At 57.9% G+C, this 14,334-nt stretch overlaps 1 protein-coding gene and 1 long non-coding RNA gene across 3 annotated transcripts; one reads left to right on the forward strand and one right to left on the reverse strand.

Moving 5' to 3' along the window:
* Window positions 1-240: 240 nt before the first annotated feature.
* Window positions 241-10,742, forward strand: ITIH3 (inter-alpha-trypsin inhibitor heavy chain 3). The gene is made up of 18 exons (XM_081809828.1): window positions 241-401; window positions 826-939; window positions 1,671-1,796; window positions 2,095-2,211; window positions 2,463-2,631; window positions 3,240-3,365; window positions 3,638-3,819; window positions 4,617-4,802; window positions 4,960-5,099; window positions 5,848-6,002; window positions 6,680-6,697; window positions 7,759-7,782; window positions 8,054-8,089; window positions 8,234-8,347; window positions 8,771-8,975; window positions 9,665-9,837; window positions 10,047-10,158; window positions 10,498-10,742. Exons 1-18 carry the CDS (start codon window positions 357-359, stop codon window positions 10,625-10,627), a joined length of 2,172 nt encoding a protein of 723 aa, XP_081665954.1. The 5' UTR covers window positions 241-356; the 3' UTR covers window positions 10,628-10,742.
* Window positions 6,275-8,239, reverse strand: LOC115944487 (uncharacterized). Of its 2 annotated transcripts, none has more exons than XR_004079033.2 (2): window positions 7,779-8,239; window positions 6,275-6,908 (listed from the first exon to the last, which is right to left on the reverse strand). It is a non-coding gene; the product is annotated as an uncharacterized LOC115944487 (long non-coding RNA). The 2 variants fall into 2 exon arrangements; XR_004079032.2 differs by having other exon boundaries at window positions 6,275-6,949.
* Window positions 10,743-14,334: the final 3,592 nt, after the last annotated feature.

The raw sequence follows: 14,334 nt of genomic DNA on the forward strand, positions 1-14,334 counted from the left end.
GCCCCCCCCCCCCCCCCCCCCCGGCCTTGGGAGAATGCGTGGGCTGCAAGGGCTCTCAGAGATGCAGACAATAGCCCATGTTATCAGTACTATTATTATTCCATGATGATAGCAAAATGTGCCTGTAATGCTTACGGCTTTATAGAAGGGAGGGTCTCTCCCACGGGGCTGGACGGGAGCCAGGGCCCAGGAAGGGCGGGCTGGTGCAGTCTGCAGGGCGGTCTGGCACTCCATTCAGGGCCTCCGGGAGGAAGCTGGAGAAATTCACCGTCTCCGTCAACGTGGCTGCGGGCAGCAAGGTCACCTTCGAGCTAACCTACGAGGAGCTGCTGAAGAGGCACAAGGGCAAATACGAGATGTACCTTAAGGTCCAGCCCAAGCAACTGGTCAAGCACTTTGAGGTAACCAACCACCCCTGCAACCCCTGCTGAAAGTGCAGGGGTGAACGTACAGGGGTGCCGGTGCGGGGCAGGGGGCGGTTGTTTCAGGGAAGGGCCCAGGGGCAGAGCCCCGAGCAGGGTCGAGAACGCAGAGGTCCAGCCCCACCACCGCTGAGGAGCATCCGAGCTGAAAGCCAAAGGAAACACGTTAGTGGTGGAACTCAGGGTAGTGGATGCCAGGTGGTGGGAGAGTCTTGGGGTCACCGACCTGTCTACAAGCCTTTGAGGTCATTTTCTTGGTGGGAGACATGAGGCTTAGCCATCAGGAGTTATTGGGAGGCTGTCCCTGCACTCTCGCTGACCCTCTCCATCACCTTGGCCTTGTCCTGGAGGCTGGCCTCTGCATTGTCGCCGGGTGACCCCTCCCTACCCTTGCCCATTCCAGATCGAGGCAGACATCTACGAGCCCCAGGGCATCAGCGCGCTGGACGCTGAGGCCTCGTTCATCACCAATGACCTCCTGGGCAGCGCCCTCACCAAGTCCTTCTCAGGGAAAAAGGTGGTGTTCTCAGGCCTTGGGGGGGTGGGCAGGGGCAGGAACCCGGGCACTAAAGGGACAAGTGTGAACCCCAGGGCTTGGCTGAGAAGGGGAGGGGGAAATAACCACAGCCATCCTTTCTCCCTGGCCACCCAGCTCGGGAATGAGGGTGCTGGAGGCCAGGGCTAGTGCTGCCGACGATCTGGGGTCCCAGCTGCCCTGGGGGAGGGGGGACAGGGGAATTATTTATAAGGCCTGGTCTCATTCTACCTTGGGAAGTGGGCAGGGCAGGTTATTGTCCATTTTACATATAAGGACACTGAGGCCAGAGGGAGTCCTTTAGATCTGCCGACTCCACCCTGAAGGGTGACGGTGAAAGGGAATCTCTTGGTGCTGATGGTTGGCTCTGGTTCCCAAGGCTCCCAGCCATTCCAGGGGCCTTGTTCGTCCTAGGCAGTGAATGAATAATGTTACATGAATAGCAAACCTTAGTCGTTCAGGAATTCCCGGTCAAAACCCGAGGAGCACCCGCTCAGAGGGCTGGTGGCTTCTGCAGGGCAGTGCGTTTGCCCTGGGCCCCACGTCCTCTCCCCGAGGTGCTCAGGAAGGCCAGGGCCTGCCAGGTGGCAGCCGGACTGCCCAGGCTCCCACCTGCGGGCTCCTCCTGTGGGGGCTTTGCCTCCCTCCCCAGGGCGGAGCACAGTCAACAGGCCCTGGCCGAGCTGAGCGAGGCCCTCCGTCACCTCCCCCAGGGCCACGTGTCCTTCAAGCCCAGCATGGACCAACAGCGCTCGTGCCCAACCTGCACAGACTCTCTCCTCAACGGGAATTTTATCATCACCTACGACGTGAACAGGGAGTCCCCGGCCAACGTACAGGTAGCTGCCCAGGAGCTCTGCTGGCCTGGTCGATCCTCCGGCGCCCTGATGCAGTGGGGGCTGGTACAGAAGGGACTGCCGCTGCATCTCGTGCCCAGACCCTTGGTCCTCAGCCCAAGGCCGAGTTTCCTGCACGGCCTGGGGATGACAGACCATCCAGCATGTTGATGGCCCTTTGTGTGGCACCTCATGGTGGGTGGGAAAGAACAGCTGTTTTCGGGAGCTGGTGAATGTCTGGATTCCATGTGCAAGAGTCGCCAAAGGCATGTTGCCTCCAGTCTCTCTCTCCCCTTCCCAGATAGTCAATGGCTACTTTGTGCACTTCTTTGCACCTCAAGGCCTTCCAGTGGTGCCTAAGAGCGTGGTCTTCGTGATCGACATCAGTGGCTCCATGCATGGTCGGAAAATGGAGCAGGTACTCTCCTCACTGCAGGTGGGGAGGGTGGGGGGGGAGGGAGAGAGATTTATTCCTAAGTGGACAAAGCAGACATTTCCAGTGAAAGAGAAAGAAGGGGACAGATAGGATTTTTAGAAAGGGCACAGAGCATCCGCCCCCTTTTGTTGCAGAAAGGACAGGCCCCAACGCCAGCTGGGCTGGGAGGACAGACGGCTGGCTCTCTGCTGCTCCCTTCCAGCCCCTCGTCTGCTGGTCTGTCTCTTTCCCAGACAAAGGATGCCCTCCTCAAGATCCTGGATGATATGAAAGAGTTGGACTACCTGAATTTCATTCTGTTCAGTGGGGATGTGACCACCTGGAAAGACGACTTAGTTCAAGCCACTCCTGAGAACATCCAGGAGGCCAGGATATTTGTGAAGAATATTCATGATCAAGGAAGTAAGAACGGAGGGAAGAGCAGACGCAGCTTACCGCTCCCCTTGGCCTGAGCAATCTGCCTTTTTCGTGCCTTGGGGCAGAGACGCTGCTGGTCTAAGCCCTGCAGACCCTAGCTGGGGGTAGCGGCGGGATTGGGGGAGCGGGTCTCAGGCTTGATATTGGGGTGTCTTCTTTGTGGGCTTGGGGAACCCACTCTTCCTTTCTCTAACCCATGATGCTGGCATCCTCGACGCCTGGGGAAGCCCAGCAAGATAATGCCACAGAGAGCCCTCATCCTGGGCTGTTTCTTAGAGAGAGTGATAAGTGACGTCACTACGGCTCCCCTCTCCTCCCAGTGAGCGGGCCTGCCAGTCCGTCTGACAGTTTTCCAAACTGCTTTCACAGCCACCTTCTGGCAGCCCCACGAGGCTTGTCCTTTTGTCCCCATTGAAAGAGTAAGTCATTCATCCATCACTCACTAAGTCACTTGGTCAGTATCTACTGAGTACCACCATGCATTGGCCAACAGGGTCCTTGCGCCCAAGAGCAGGGCCTGCTGTCCTGAACTCCTCCACCCTGGTACCCTGAGGACAGCCTCTCACGGTGCTGTCTGTCTGTCTGCGTGCCAGTGACCAACATCAACGATGGGCTGATGAGGGCCATCAACATGCTGAACAAGGCCCGGGAGGAACACAGAGTCCCAGAGAGAAGCACCTCCATTGTCATCCTGCTGACCGACGGGGATGCCAACGTTGGTGAGGCAGGCCGGTGTGGCTCTCCTCTCCTGGCTTTCAGGCCCAGGAGCGGGCATGCTGCGAGATCGCGGGTGGCTCTCCCAATGGCCTGTGAGCCCTGCAAGGGCAGGGCCCTGCCTCTCCATGCCAAGGATTACCCCCTGCCCCCACACGGGCTCGGGGCCACGACTCCACCAGCTCTGCATGTGTAGGAGTCTGATACCTCCAGACAGAGCTGATCCAGCTCGTTGCTGGCCTGTGGCTGGAGTGTGAACAACCCCTTTCTCCTGCAGGGGAAAGCAGACCCGAAAAAATCCAAGAGAACGTACGCAATGCCATTGGGGGCAAGTACCCCTTGTATAACCTGGGCTTTGGCAACAATCTGAATTATAACTTCCTGGAGAGCATGGCTCTGGAGAACCACGGGCTGGCCCGGCGCATTTATGAGGATTCGGATGCCAACCTGCAGTTGCAGGTACGCCTCATCTGGCACACCTCTGGGAACGGGGAGCTCAGGCAGCTGTTCCGCCAAGCGACACACGTCTCCTCTTGGGCTCACATGGGCCTCTGGCTACGTCTTAGCCATCAGTGGTGGTTGATCTGTCCTTGGGCTACACAGAACAGCCCTGCTTCCTCTGCAGGATTGCCAGACCAAATACAGGGTCGAATGTGAATTCTGATAAGCAGGGAACAATGCTTTAGTGTAAGCGGTGTCCTCAGCGTGGCCCGGCGGCGCTGTGTTCGTTTGCTCGGCTGCCGTAACAAGGTACCACCGGCTGGGGGCTCCCAACACAGAAACGGACCGCCTCCCCGTTCTGGAGGCCACCAATCCGAGGTCCAGGTGTGGGCAGGACTGCTCCCCTCCAAGGGCTGTGGGAGCAGGGTCTGTTCCAGGCGTCTCTCCCTGGCTTGTAGATGGCCACCTTCTCCCTGTCTCTCTGCATCATCTGCCCTGTGTGCGCGCCTGTCTCTGGGTCCAAATTGCTCCCTTTTCAGCAGGACACTAGATATATTGATTGGGACCCACCCCAAAGGCCCTATTTTAACTTGATTACCTCTGTAACGACCCTAATCCCCCAAAAGGTCACATTTGGGGGTACGCAAACTGAAGGGCACGGTCAGGGCCACAAGGAAGTGGGGCCCAGGAGCCAGGACTGGCCCAGCCTGGGGGCCTCGATGCCTGGGGGAGGCAGCAGGGGGCACCTGCCCACCTCATCCCCTCCATGTCTGCCCTGTGAACTGAGATGGCCAGGTCCCCCTTCTGGACTCCAGGGCTTCTACGAGGAGGTGGCCACCCCGCTGCTGACAAGCGTGGAGCTGGAGTACCCTGAGAACGCCATCCAGGACCTCACCCAGAACGCTTACCAGCACTTCTATGATGGCTCTGAGATCGTGGTGGCTGGGCGCCTGCTGGATGAGGACATGAACAACTTTAAGGCAGATGTAAAGGGCCACGGGGTGAGCTGGGCCAGGGCCGGGATGTGTGCTGTGGATGGGGGATCGGCACCAGTGGGGCTCCGGCCTCCTGGCTGATGGTCCAGCAGTGGTGGCCCTCGGACTGGGCCCACCTAGTCCAGGCCTCCAGCCCTCAAGCCTCTTCTCGCCCCCACCTCAGGCCACCAATGATCTGACCTTCACAGAGGAGGTGGACATGAAAGAAATGGAAAAGGCTCTGAAGGAGCAGGACTACATTTTTGGGAACTACATCGAGCGGCTCTGGGCCTACCTCACCATTGAGCAGCTGCTGGAGAAACGGTGATGCTGGCGACCCCTCCCAGAGCCAGGCCCCACACCTGCGCCCCTGACACCACCCCACCACCTACCTGGGCTTGCCCCTGTGCTGACCATGCTCTGGGGGAGCCCAAGAGGAAGAAGACTCAGCCACACCACGGGCTGTGCCCCTCCACGTGTGCTCCCGCTGCCTTCCCCTCTTCTCAGCCCAGCCCCCACGGAATGGTTTTCCAGGGGCAGAGCCTGGCCTGACATGTGGGGCTCAAGCAGGAGCCTGGGAGCGCCCCGAGGGCAGGGGCGGGCCTCAGCACCTTGTAGCCCACACCCAGCATGGGCCCACAGGGATGGTGAGGCTGAACACGACTGAAGGCTGGGACCCTTGCTCCCAGCCCCCAGAAGGCAGAGCTTGGGCCCATTTGAGAGCCCCGTGTCAGCCTTCCTTTGGGTGGGATAAGCCAATAAGGCCCCTGGAGTGGGGGCTGGCACACGCTGAGTGCTCAGCACATGGATGCTGGCATGAGTGATTGCTGTGACGTCATTTCAAGGCTCTTATATCTTATAGTGGGGAAACTGAGGCCCAGTCTCAGACACAGCCTGTCCATCTGTCCCAGGGAGCTGGTGAACCAGTCTTTTCTGAGCACTAGTGGGTTCTACCCTGGGAAAAAGCAGTCCCGGGCTGCCTCTGGGGTTCTTGGCCTGGTTCCGGGAGTCAGAGCAGAGGAGGTCAGGCAGGGAACTGTTCTCCGGCTGACACTGCTGCCCCTCCCCACAGCAAGAATGCCCATGGTGAGGAGAAGGAGAACCTCACAGCCCAGGCCCTGGACCTGTCCCTCAAGTACCACTTTGTGACTCCGCTGACCTCCATGGTGGTGACCAAGCCTGAGGACAATGAGGACCAGACAGCCATCGCTGACAAGCCTGGAGAAGGTGGGCACGGAGAGTGGAGGCTAGAACTCGAACCCCTTGGGGACCCAGAAGAGGAACGAGCCAGGCTGGCGAGACCCAGACTTGCTGAAGTGGGGCAGGTCCATGGGGCATAGAAGGAAATCTGGCCGAGGGTTGGGGAGGGGGATGTGGAGGGAGTGAAGCCATCAGCATGGACAGTGGGGTGGGGGGTGAATAGGAGCCTCTGGATTGCTAAAAGGATATGAGTCAAGGGACTTCTTGCCTGGGGTCATTTCAAGGAAAGGGACTTTGGCTGCAGCATGGAAATGTTTATTTAGACAGCAAGAGGCTCTTCTAGCTTGAAAGTTAGGCTCAGAGCATGTGCCTGGGGATTGTGAGAGAAAAGGCCTCGAGTGCTGGAGGCTTGACAAGCCTGCTCAACCAGGTTCCAAGAGGGGACTCCTAAGTGTCCCTGTACCTGGGCGTGGGGATGTGGGGTTGGCAGGGGGAGGCACAGGAGGCAAAGAGCTGGGCCAGGCCAGGCCCCTGGCCTCTAGGAGCTCCTGGCTCCAGGGTTTATACCATTGGGGTTGGGGAGGAGTTGTCTGCTGGGAGGCCCACAGCCTGGGGCCGGGGGGACAGGCAGCAAGTTGGTAGGAGTTGTACCGACACCAAGAGTCTGTGGATCCTAACACATTTCTCCTCCTCTTCCCTCGCAGGGCCTGTGGATACGGAAGGTGAGCTTCGGCCAGCAGTGGGACGGGTGTCCCAGGAGGGGGACAAGAGAGAACCAGGGAGGCCTTTCCAAGTGCCCAGCCCAGGGAGGGGCCCTTAGGACACCTGCACTCAGGTCCCAGCACTGCTGCCAACTCATGAGCCACCTTGGTCTGGGCTCTGCCTTCTCTGAGCCTCATCAGGTCCTCATCAGCTGTTTGGAGGTGGCTTCCCCTGAATAAGGAGGGACAATCAGTATGAGAGCCTTCTGTGACCTGCAAAAATGAGCAAATTCTCACGTCAGGCACTGACACTCCATTAATTCCACAGCGACCCTCTAAAGGAGTCCTCTCATGGTTCCCATTTTATAGCGAGGAAACTGAGGCACGGAGAGCCTAAGTCTCTTTGTTGGAGGACTTAGTCAGCAGGCGGCCAAGCTGAGACTTCAGACCAGGCCCCTCCCTGGGATTCATAGCACTTTGCCCCTCTCTCGTTATCAAATCGCATCCTTGTCCCCAATAAGCCCCCTCCCCCACCAGGCAGCGCCGCCCAGCCCCCACCTGCCTGCTCAGCCTCCATCAACAGACTGTGCAAACCGAGCAGCGCATCTGGCCTGGCTCCCTGCTCTCCCCTTAGCGCGGGGCTGTCAGATGCAGTCACCGGGGTGCACACTTGTGTGTATGAGTATGTGTGTGTGTGGGCGGGGTTCACTACCAAGGACAACAGACAGCTGTGAACTTCTGGGGAGAGGGAGTTCAGGGGTGTGGGATGGTGTCGCTGTGAACATTATTCATGACAGAGAAGCAGACAGTCTCGTGGCTTGCATTTTAGACACAATTTTAGTCACAATGCCCTGCCCCTGGCAGAGAAATTACAGTCATATTACCACCCGTTCTCGAAAGGAGTTCCCTGGGCATGCTCCCATTTCTAAAGCCTAACTTAGGAGTCCCATCCCAAGCCTCCATCTGTCAGGGTTGGGGCTCCACTGGAGACTGGTGACCCCAGGACAGGCAGAAGGCATGGGGCTGGGGGAGAGAGAACCCTCTGACCCCACTCACGACTGCCCTTTGGCTTCTCTTCTCAGCTGCGCGCTCCATGGCTTACCTGAGTGAGTACAGGCCCGCGGCCACAGCCCCCTGCCCAGAAGGCACTGCCCAGAGACTGGTCCTGTGCCACGTTCCCTTCTGGAGTCTTCCTGAGTCTCCTCTCTGGAACAGACAGATGGTTGGGGTCCTGAGGAGATGGGGGTGGTTTGAGAGCCTGGGGAAGCAGAAAGGGGAGGGGCACGAACCCAACTCTGGCTGGGGGTCCTGGTGCCTCCCTTGGCCTGCTTGTTTAGCTCAGCCTTTCTCTCTCTCTCTCTCTCTCTGCGTCCACAGCCAGCTACCAGCCTCCTCAGACACCCTACTACTACGGTGAGTGCCCCCCGCTCCTCCTGGGGTGAGACCCAGGCCCCAGGCCCCAGCGCGTCCTGTTAGGAGTCTTCCCAATGGGGCCAAGAGGGGAGGGGAGGCTCCCCCTGGAACGGTGAGCCAGCCCTTTCTCTGATGTGTCTTTAGTGGATGGGGACCCCCACTTCATCATCCAAGTCCCGCAGAAAGACGATGCCATCTGCTTCAACATCGATGAAGAACCGGGCACAGTGCTGCGCCTCATTCAGGACCCCATCACAGGTCGGGGCTGCTGGCTGGGGCCGGGGCCAGCTCCTCACTGTGCCCAGAATGCATCATCTTCATGTGTAGCTCACACCCTGAGGGGGCTGTCTAGAGCCACAGGCTCACCAAGGACCCCAGTGGTGTTGGAGAGATGATTAGGGTTGAGGGTGGCCCGGGTGCAGCCTGTGTCTGGGACATGGTTTTTCTCTGAACACCACTCCCTGGTCCAGACAAGGGGCAGGCCTGCAGCATGGGCCCTCAGCCGCCAGCGTGACCCAGGAGTGTCTAGGACCAGAGAGGGTTGGCTCTGACTTCCTGGTCTTGCTTTGGGGACCCCACACTGCCACTCAGCAAGGCTGGCTGGAGGAGAAGGCACATCCTAAAGACCAACCTGGACTCAGAAGGTCTTGCTGGCCCCTCACTGCCCCATTCCTCTGGCAGGCCTCACAGTTAACGGGCAGATCATCGGCGAGAAGGGAGGCAACTCTGACTCCAAGACCAGAAAGACTTACTTTGGCAAGCTGGGCATTGCCAATGCTCACATGGACTTCCGGTTGGAGGTGACGCCGGAGAAGATCATCCTGGGGAACGGAGCCGCACAGAGCACCCTCAGCTGGCTGGACACTGTCACAATCACACAGGATGGGTAAGGCCCGCTACCGGGTCTCTGAGGAGCACTTCAGGCCGAAGGCCTGAGGAGCCTTTGAGGGATGTGGACACATCCCAGGACAGAAGATCCACAGGGGTCATGGGAGAGACCGGTAGGCCTCAGAGTTCAGCCCCTGCCCAGGGAAGGGTGACCACGCGGCCCTAGCCAGCATTGCCAGCTGGCTGGTTCACAGGACTGATCTTGGGGGAAGGGCTGCCTGGACATAAGCATTAGTTGGACCTACAATCTGATAACACACTAATCCCCATTTTCACCTTCCCTGGCTGAGCTTGTTAACTTGAACCTTCTCAAACTGCTCAGCCTCTCCTATGTCCTCAAGTCGCCCGGAGCCTAGTGGTAGGACAGGGGCAGTCACTCCTGAGGAAGCTCTGAGAGGGGGCAGAACCTACCCCAGGTCACACAGGAAGCCAGTGGCTGAGCTGAGGCTCGATCCCAGGTCTCCAGACTCCCAGGACAGCCCTGTTTCTGCTTACAGGGGAATAAGGATCCACCCAGTAGAGCACATAGTCAACACGCATGAGGCATCTTCTCTCCAACACCTCTGAGATAGTTCTAGAGTCCGTGTGTTCTTAGGTGCCATGTACGGAGAAGGCCCTCCCACAATGCCCTGGATTCGAATGCCCCGTATCATGGCCGCCACCTGCTGACGTCCTCTTCTCTCCTAGGCTGTCTGTGACAATCAACAGGAAGAAGAACATGGTGGTCTCCTTTGGAGATGGGGTTACTTTTGTGGTTGTCCTGCACCAGGTGTGGAAGAAGCATCCTGTCCATCAGGACTTTCTGGGCTTCTATGTGGTGGACAGTCACCGGATGTCGGCACAGACACATGGGCTGCTGGGTATGGAATGTTCAAGCTTCACATTGTTCAGGACACATGGTAGAGGGGGGAAGCCACATGAAAGATTGTCCCAGTCACTGCGGACCCAGCACGCAACACCCAGTCAGCCTTTGCATCAACCCTGGAAGGCCAGTGGCCGTGGGACCTCTGGTGATGGCCGGGGATGGTAGCATGCAGGGGCTGACAGCGTGAATGGTTTTTGTTCCCAGGACAATTCTTCCATCCCTTTGACTTTAAAGTGTCTGACATCCACCGAGGCTCTGACCCCACAAAGCCAGATGCCACCATGGTGGTGAAGAACCATCGACTGACGGTCACCAGGTGAGGGCACTCCACTGGCATCCTCCCCCTGCCCAGTAACAAGACAGGAGGAGAGAGCCCTCTCCTTCCACGCACACTGGCCCGGCAGGCTCTTGTCTCCTGTGGGGTACCTACCCTTGTTTCCCTCCGGGGTCCTGGGCCCCCTCCAGGCCCCTCCTAATCAGGAAAAGGCCAAACTCGGCCCCCTAGAAGGAGTTAATCATTTGATCTCTTTCTTGTCCAAAGAGTTCTAGACTCTAAGAATTAGCAACTTCACACCCTTTTCCTGCCTTAAGTCCACGAGCCTAGCAGCTGTCTGGTCCACCCTGTGTGTCACAGTGTCTCTTTCCTTTTTCCCAGGGGCTCCCAGAAAGACTACAGGAAGGATGTCAGCTTCGGCACCAAGGTCGCCTGCTGGTTTGTCCACAACAACGGGGAAGGGTTGATTGACGGTGTCCACAGCGACTACATTATCCCCGAGCTGTTCTGAGTAGACATGCCCACTCCTGCCGAGACGGCTGGCCCAGCTCGCCTGGCATCTGGAACGGGCCCAGAGCAGGGCCTGAGGGAGGGCTGTGACAATAAAGCCCAAGGGGACACTGCCACCAGCCTCTGCATGCCTCTATGAGCCCCTGCTCCAGGGAACAGGCCGTTGGGCCCCGAGGTAGCTCCAAGGAGGGGTTGGCTGCTAGGAAAGTAACTCTCTGGGCTTCCGCACCGATGCTGGTGAAAGACAGGGTTGGTTGGGGTGGCACCTTGGGGAACCAAATGTATGATGGTTTGGGAAGGAAAAAGCCAAGGATTGACCCGGGTGCGAAGGGGTTCTGAGAAGTCGAGAAGGGTTGAATGCATTCCAGAGTCCAGGAGGGTCGTAAGAAAAGTCAGGGGTCGTGGCTCAGTGCTCCTATCAGGCCCACAGGCCTGAAGATCTTTCTATGATGCAGAAGCAGAGAGTGCGCTGGAGCAGACCTAGCCTGCAGCTCATTATGGATGTCATTCATCCCTCCATCTTCCCATTAGCTGGCCAGCCACCCCCCTCACCCATCCCCTAGCCAGCCACCCCCCACCACCCACTAGCCAGCCCCCATCCCACTAGCCAGCCCCCATCCACTAGCTACCCACCCCCCCACCATCCACTAGCCAACCCCCATCCACTAGCCATCCAGCCAGCCAGCCAGCCAGCCATCCAGCAGATAAACCGAACATTCTGATTCTGGGCCAGAATCTGGGGGCACACAGCTTAGTAACCCAGTTCCTCTTTGCATGGGTGCCCCAAGTTTGCTAGCAGCTAGGCTGGGAATCCTTTTGATCCTTCAATCACAACTCATGGTGACCACCAGCTCCACCCCCACAATAAGTCCTGCGTGGGGTTGGGGGTCAGACAGAGATTCCCGGAGGAGGGGCTCTGAGGGCTCTCAGCCTGGACAACCCTCTCCCATCAGGACAATGGGAGCAACACCCCTTCCTGGGTCTCCCTGCTTCCACAGAAGGATTCTGTAGAGCAGAACTGACCGTCAGTCCCTGCCTAAAACCCTCTAAATAACACCTCCCACCCACTGATCTTGGAACAAAGGCCAAAATCCTACCTATGGCCTCTCTCGCTTCACCAACCCCACACACCAGGTGTTTCCCCTCACTTTCAGGGTTCCAGACACACGGACTGCTTCCAGTTCTGCAAACCTAACCGCTCCCGCCCCAGATCCTTTGGCTCTGCTGTTGCCTCTGCCTGCGGGGCTCTGGGTGCGCTGTGCAGAGGGTACCCGCTGAAGGAAGCTGTGGGCAGCTTGGATGGCAGAGCAGGGCCACAACCTCCTGGAAGAGGTTGGGGTTAGACTGAGAATGGCAGTGGAGGGTGGGATCTGGCGTTGGGTCACCAGGGAATTCCCCTACCTCCCAGTCCAGGGGCCCGTCTGCCTGAGCCAGAACAGGGTTTCCCGGGACCTGGGGGCCTGGGGGAGGGCCCCGGGGAGGCCGGTCCAGGAGAATACGTAAGGCCCTGCCACCCATTCGGTCCCGGGTTGACTGAGGAACCACGGAACTTTAAACCAGTCAGTTTTCACATCTGTAAAATGGGGAGAAAGATCTTGCCAGAGGGTGTGAAGACATCATCAGCATTATGGTTTCTGATCCTCCTGAGGCGCCTGTCTTTGTCCTGTCCCCCCAGGTAGCCCCCAAGCCCAGTGAGTTGGGAGAAAGGCAGGAGGAGGTCCCCAGGCAAGATTCTGCCCCTTCCCCCCAATACACAGTCCGGGAGACGCTCCATGCAGGCAAAAACCTGGTGGACTGTGTCCTCTCCCCAGTCCCACGTCATCCTGGCTGTGCCTGCCCCTGCTTACGGCCTCTGATGCCTCCCCCAGCTTTCCAGAGAGAAGCCACACTCCCTGGCAAGGTGCACACAGCCGGGGCTGGCCTTGTCCGGCTTTTCCACCTCTCCAGCGTCCACTTCCGCCTCACCCTGTGGCACCGCTTTCTTCCACTTCCCCTGAATTCAATGCGCAGCATTCTGGCTCTAGGCCTGGTGTCCTTGCCCTCCATTTCCACTGGGCTAACTTCTCTTTATTCTTCAAAATGCAACCCCAACCATGCCACTTCCAGGAAGCCTTCCCTGATATTCCCCAGGTTGGACAAAATGTCTCCCCCTGGGCTCTTTGTTCTCTGGGTGGCAGCTGTTGCCGTAGGCACCGTGTCTCCCGTGGTACCCAATGTACCTGCGGCACCCGGCCCAGGGCCTGGCCTAAGTGAGTAGCTGGAAAGCACTCAGGGAACAAAACAGTGAAGGGCACGGAGCTCCTTTCAACTGTTCTCAGAGAACACCTGCTCTGTAAGTGCTCTGGGCCAGAAAGTCACCCATGACCCCCCTGCTGGGGTGCCAGTTCCACAGCCCAGCCCAGGCGATGGGGTCCCGGGGGGGTGGTTGGGGTGGGCAGGCATCTTGTCCCCGGATGGTAGCACTAGCCCCCCAGCAAGTCCGGCAGAGCCCCTGAGTCTGCTCCCTTGTCTCAAGGAGCTCTGGTCTGAGCCCTTCTGAGCGGCCCCCACAAGGCGACTCAGCCCGTGACCCCCGCCCGCCGACCACGCTGGATGGGGAGGCATCAGGGCGACGGAGTGTCCCCTGCTGCTGGAGACCCCTCCCACTGGCTTCTCCTCTGATCCTTCTAGAAAGAGTCACTCTGCAAACATTCTGTAAAGCCCTAGAGCCGAGAAAAGAATGTTTCCCTGGTGATCTAGTTTGCTCCCTCCCAGCAAGCCGACGAGCTCATTTCCTGCTTTACCCTGGCTGCCAGGATGCCCGGAGCACACCCTCGGTGCCATGGTTCCCTGCCCGGCCCTGGTGCCTCTGATCCAGCTCTCTCCCCTGCTTGCCTCTTCTCTTAGATCTCATCCTCCTGGTTTTTGTTTTGTTCTCTTGATGCTTTTTATTTGTAAGCCAAAGACGTGTGTCATTTTTAAAGCAGTAGGTAGAGTAATTGTAAATGGCTTCTTAGGTATGCTTTGCCTACGCAGGGATTGGGTGCCCTCTCTGGGGTGCTTAACCCTGGAGCGTGGATGGCAGAGCACAGCCCCAGCAGCCCAGGATCCGGGAGCACCCCCATGGGACTGGAGGCTCCTGGGGACAGACCCTGGCTCCCTTCCTGGGGCCGGAGCCTCACCTCTGTATCCTCTCTGCCTGGACTAGCCTCTCGACAAGGCAGTGAGCAGACAGGCCTGACCCTGAGCACAGGTGTGGGAGTCAGACTGTGTCATGTAAACCCCATCACCAAGGGGTCCCAGAGCTTGCTGAGGACCTCAGGAAGTTGGCCTGTAGAGAACTTCTGTCCAGTTCATGGGTCTTTTTTTTAGTTGAAACTGGCTTCCACGGACTGAGTGACCATAAAGCAGACTAAACCTTTGCTCCCAGAGTATATTCTCCTGTCCTAGACCCCCAGCTGCAAGCTAGAGCAGCGTTTTATTTTATTTTATTTTATTATTTTTTTTCTCTTATTTATACTTATTTAAGTTCAACTAGCCAACATATGGTACCCGTTAGTTTTTGATGTCGTGTTCAATGATTCATTAGTTGGGTATAACACCCAATGTGGAGCAACATTTTAAATAGGTGGTTTAATCTCTCCAAATCATAGTTTCTCTGCTTATAAAATGAAGAGACTGGACTGAAATTTCGCCATGGGGCTTACTGGCCACAGGCCTTTGAAGGGC

Source organism: Leptonychotes weddellii, unplaced genomic scaffold (genome assembly GCF_054177405.1).
Source record: "Leptonychotes weddellii isolate Sample4059 unplaced genomic scaffold, ASM5417740v2 HiC_scaffold_1415, whole genome shotgun sequence".
NCBI classification, from domain to species: domain Eukaryota; kingdom Metazoa; phylum Chordata; class Mammalia; order Carnivora; family Phocidae; genus Leptonychotes; species Leptonychotes weddellii.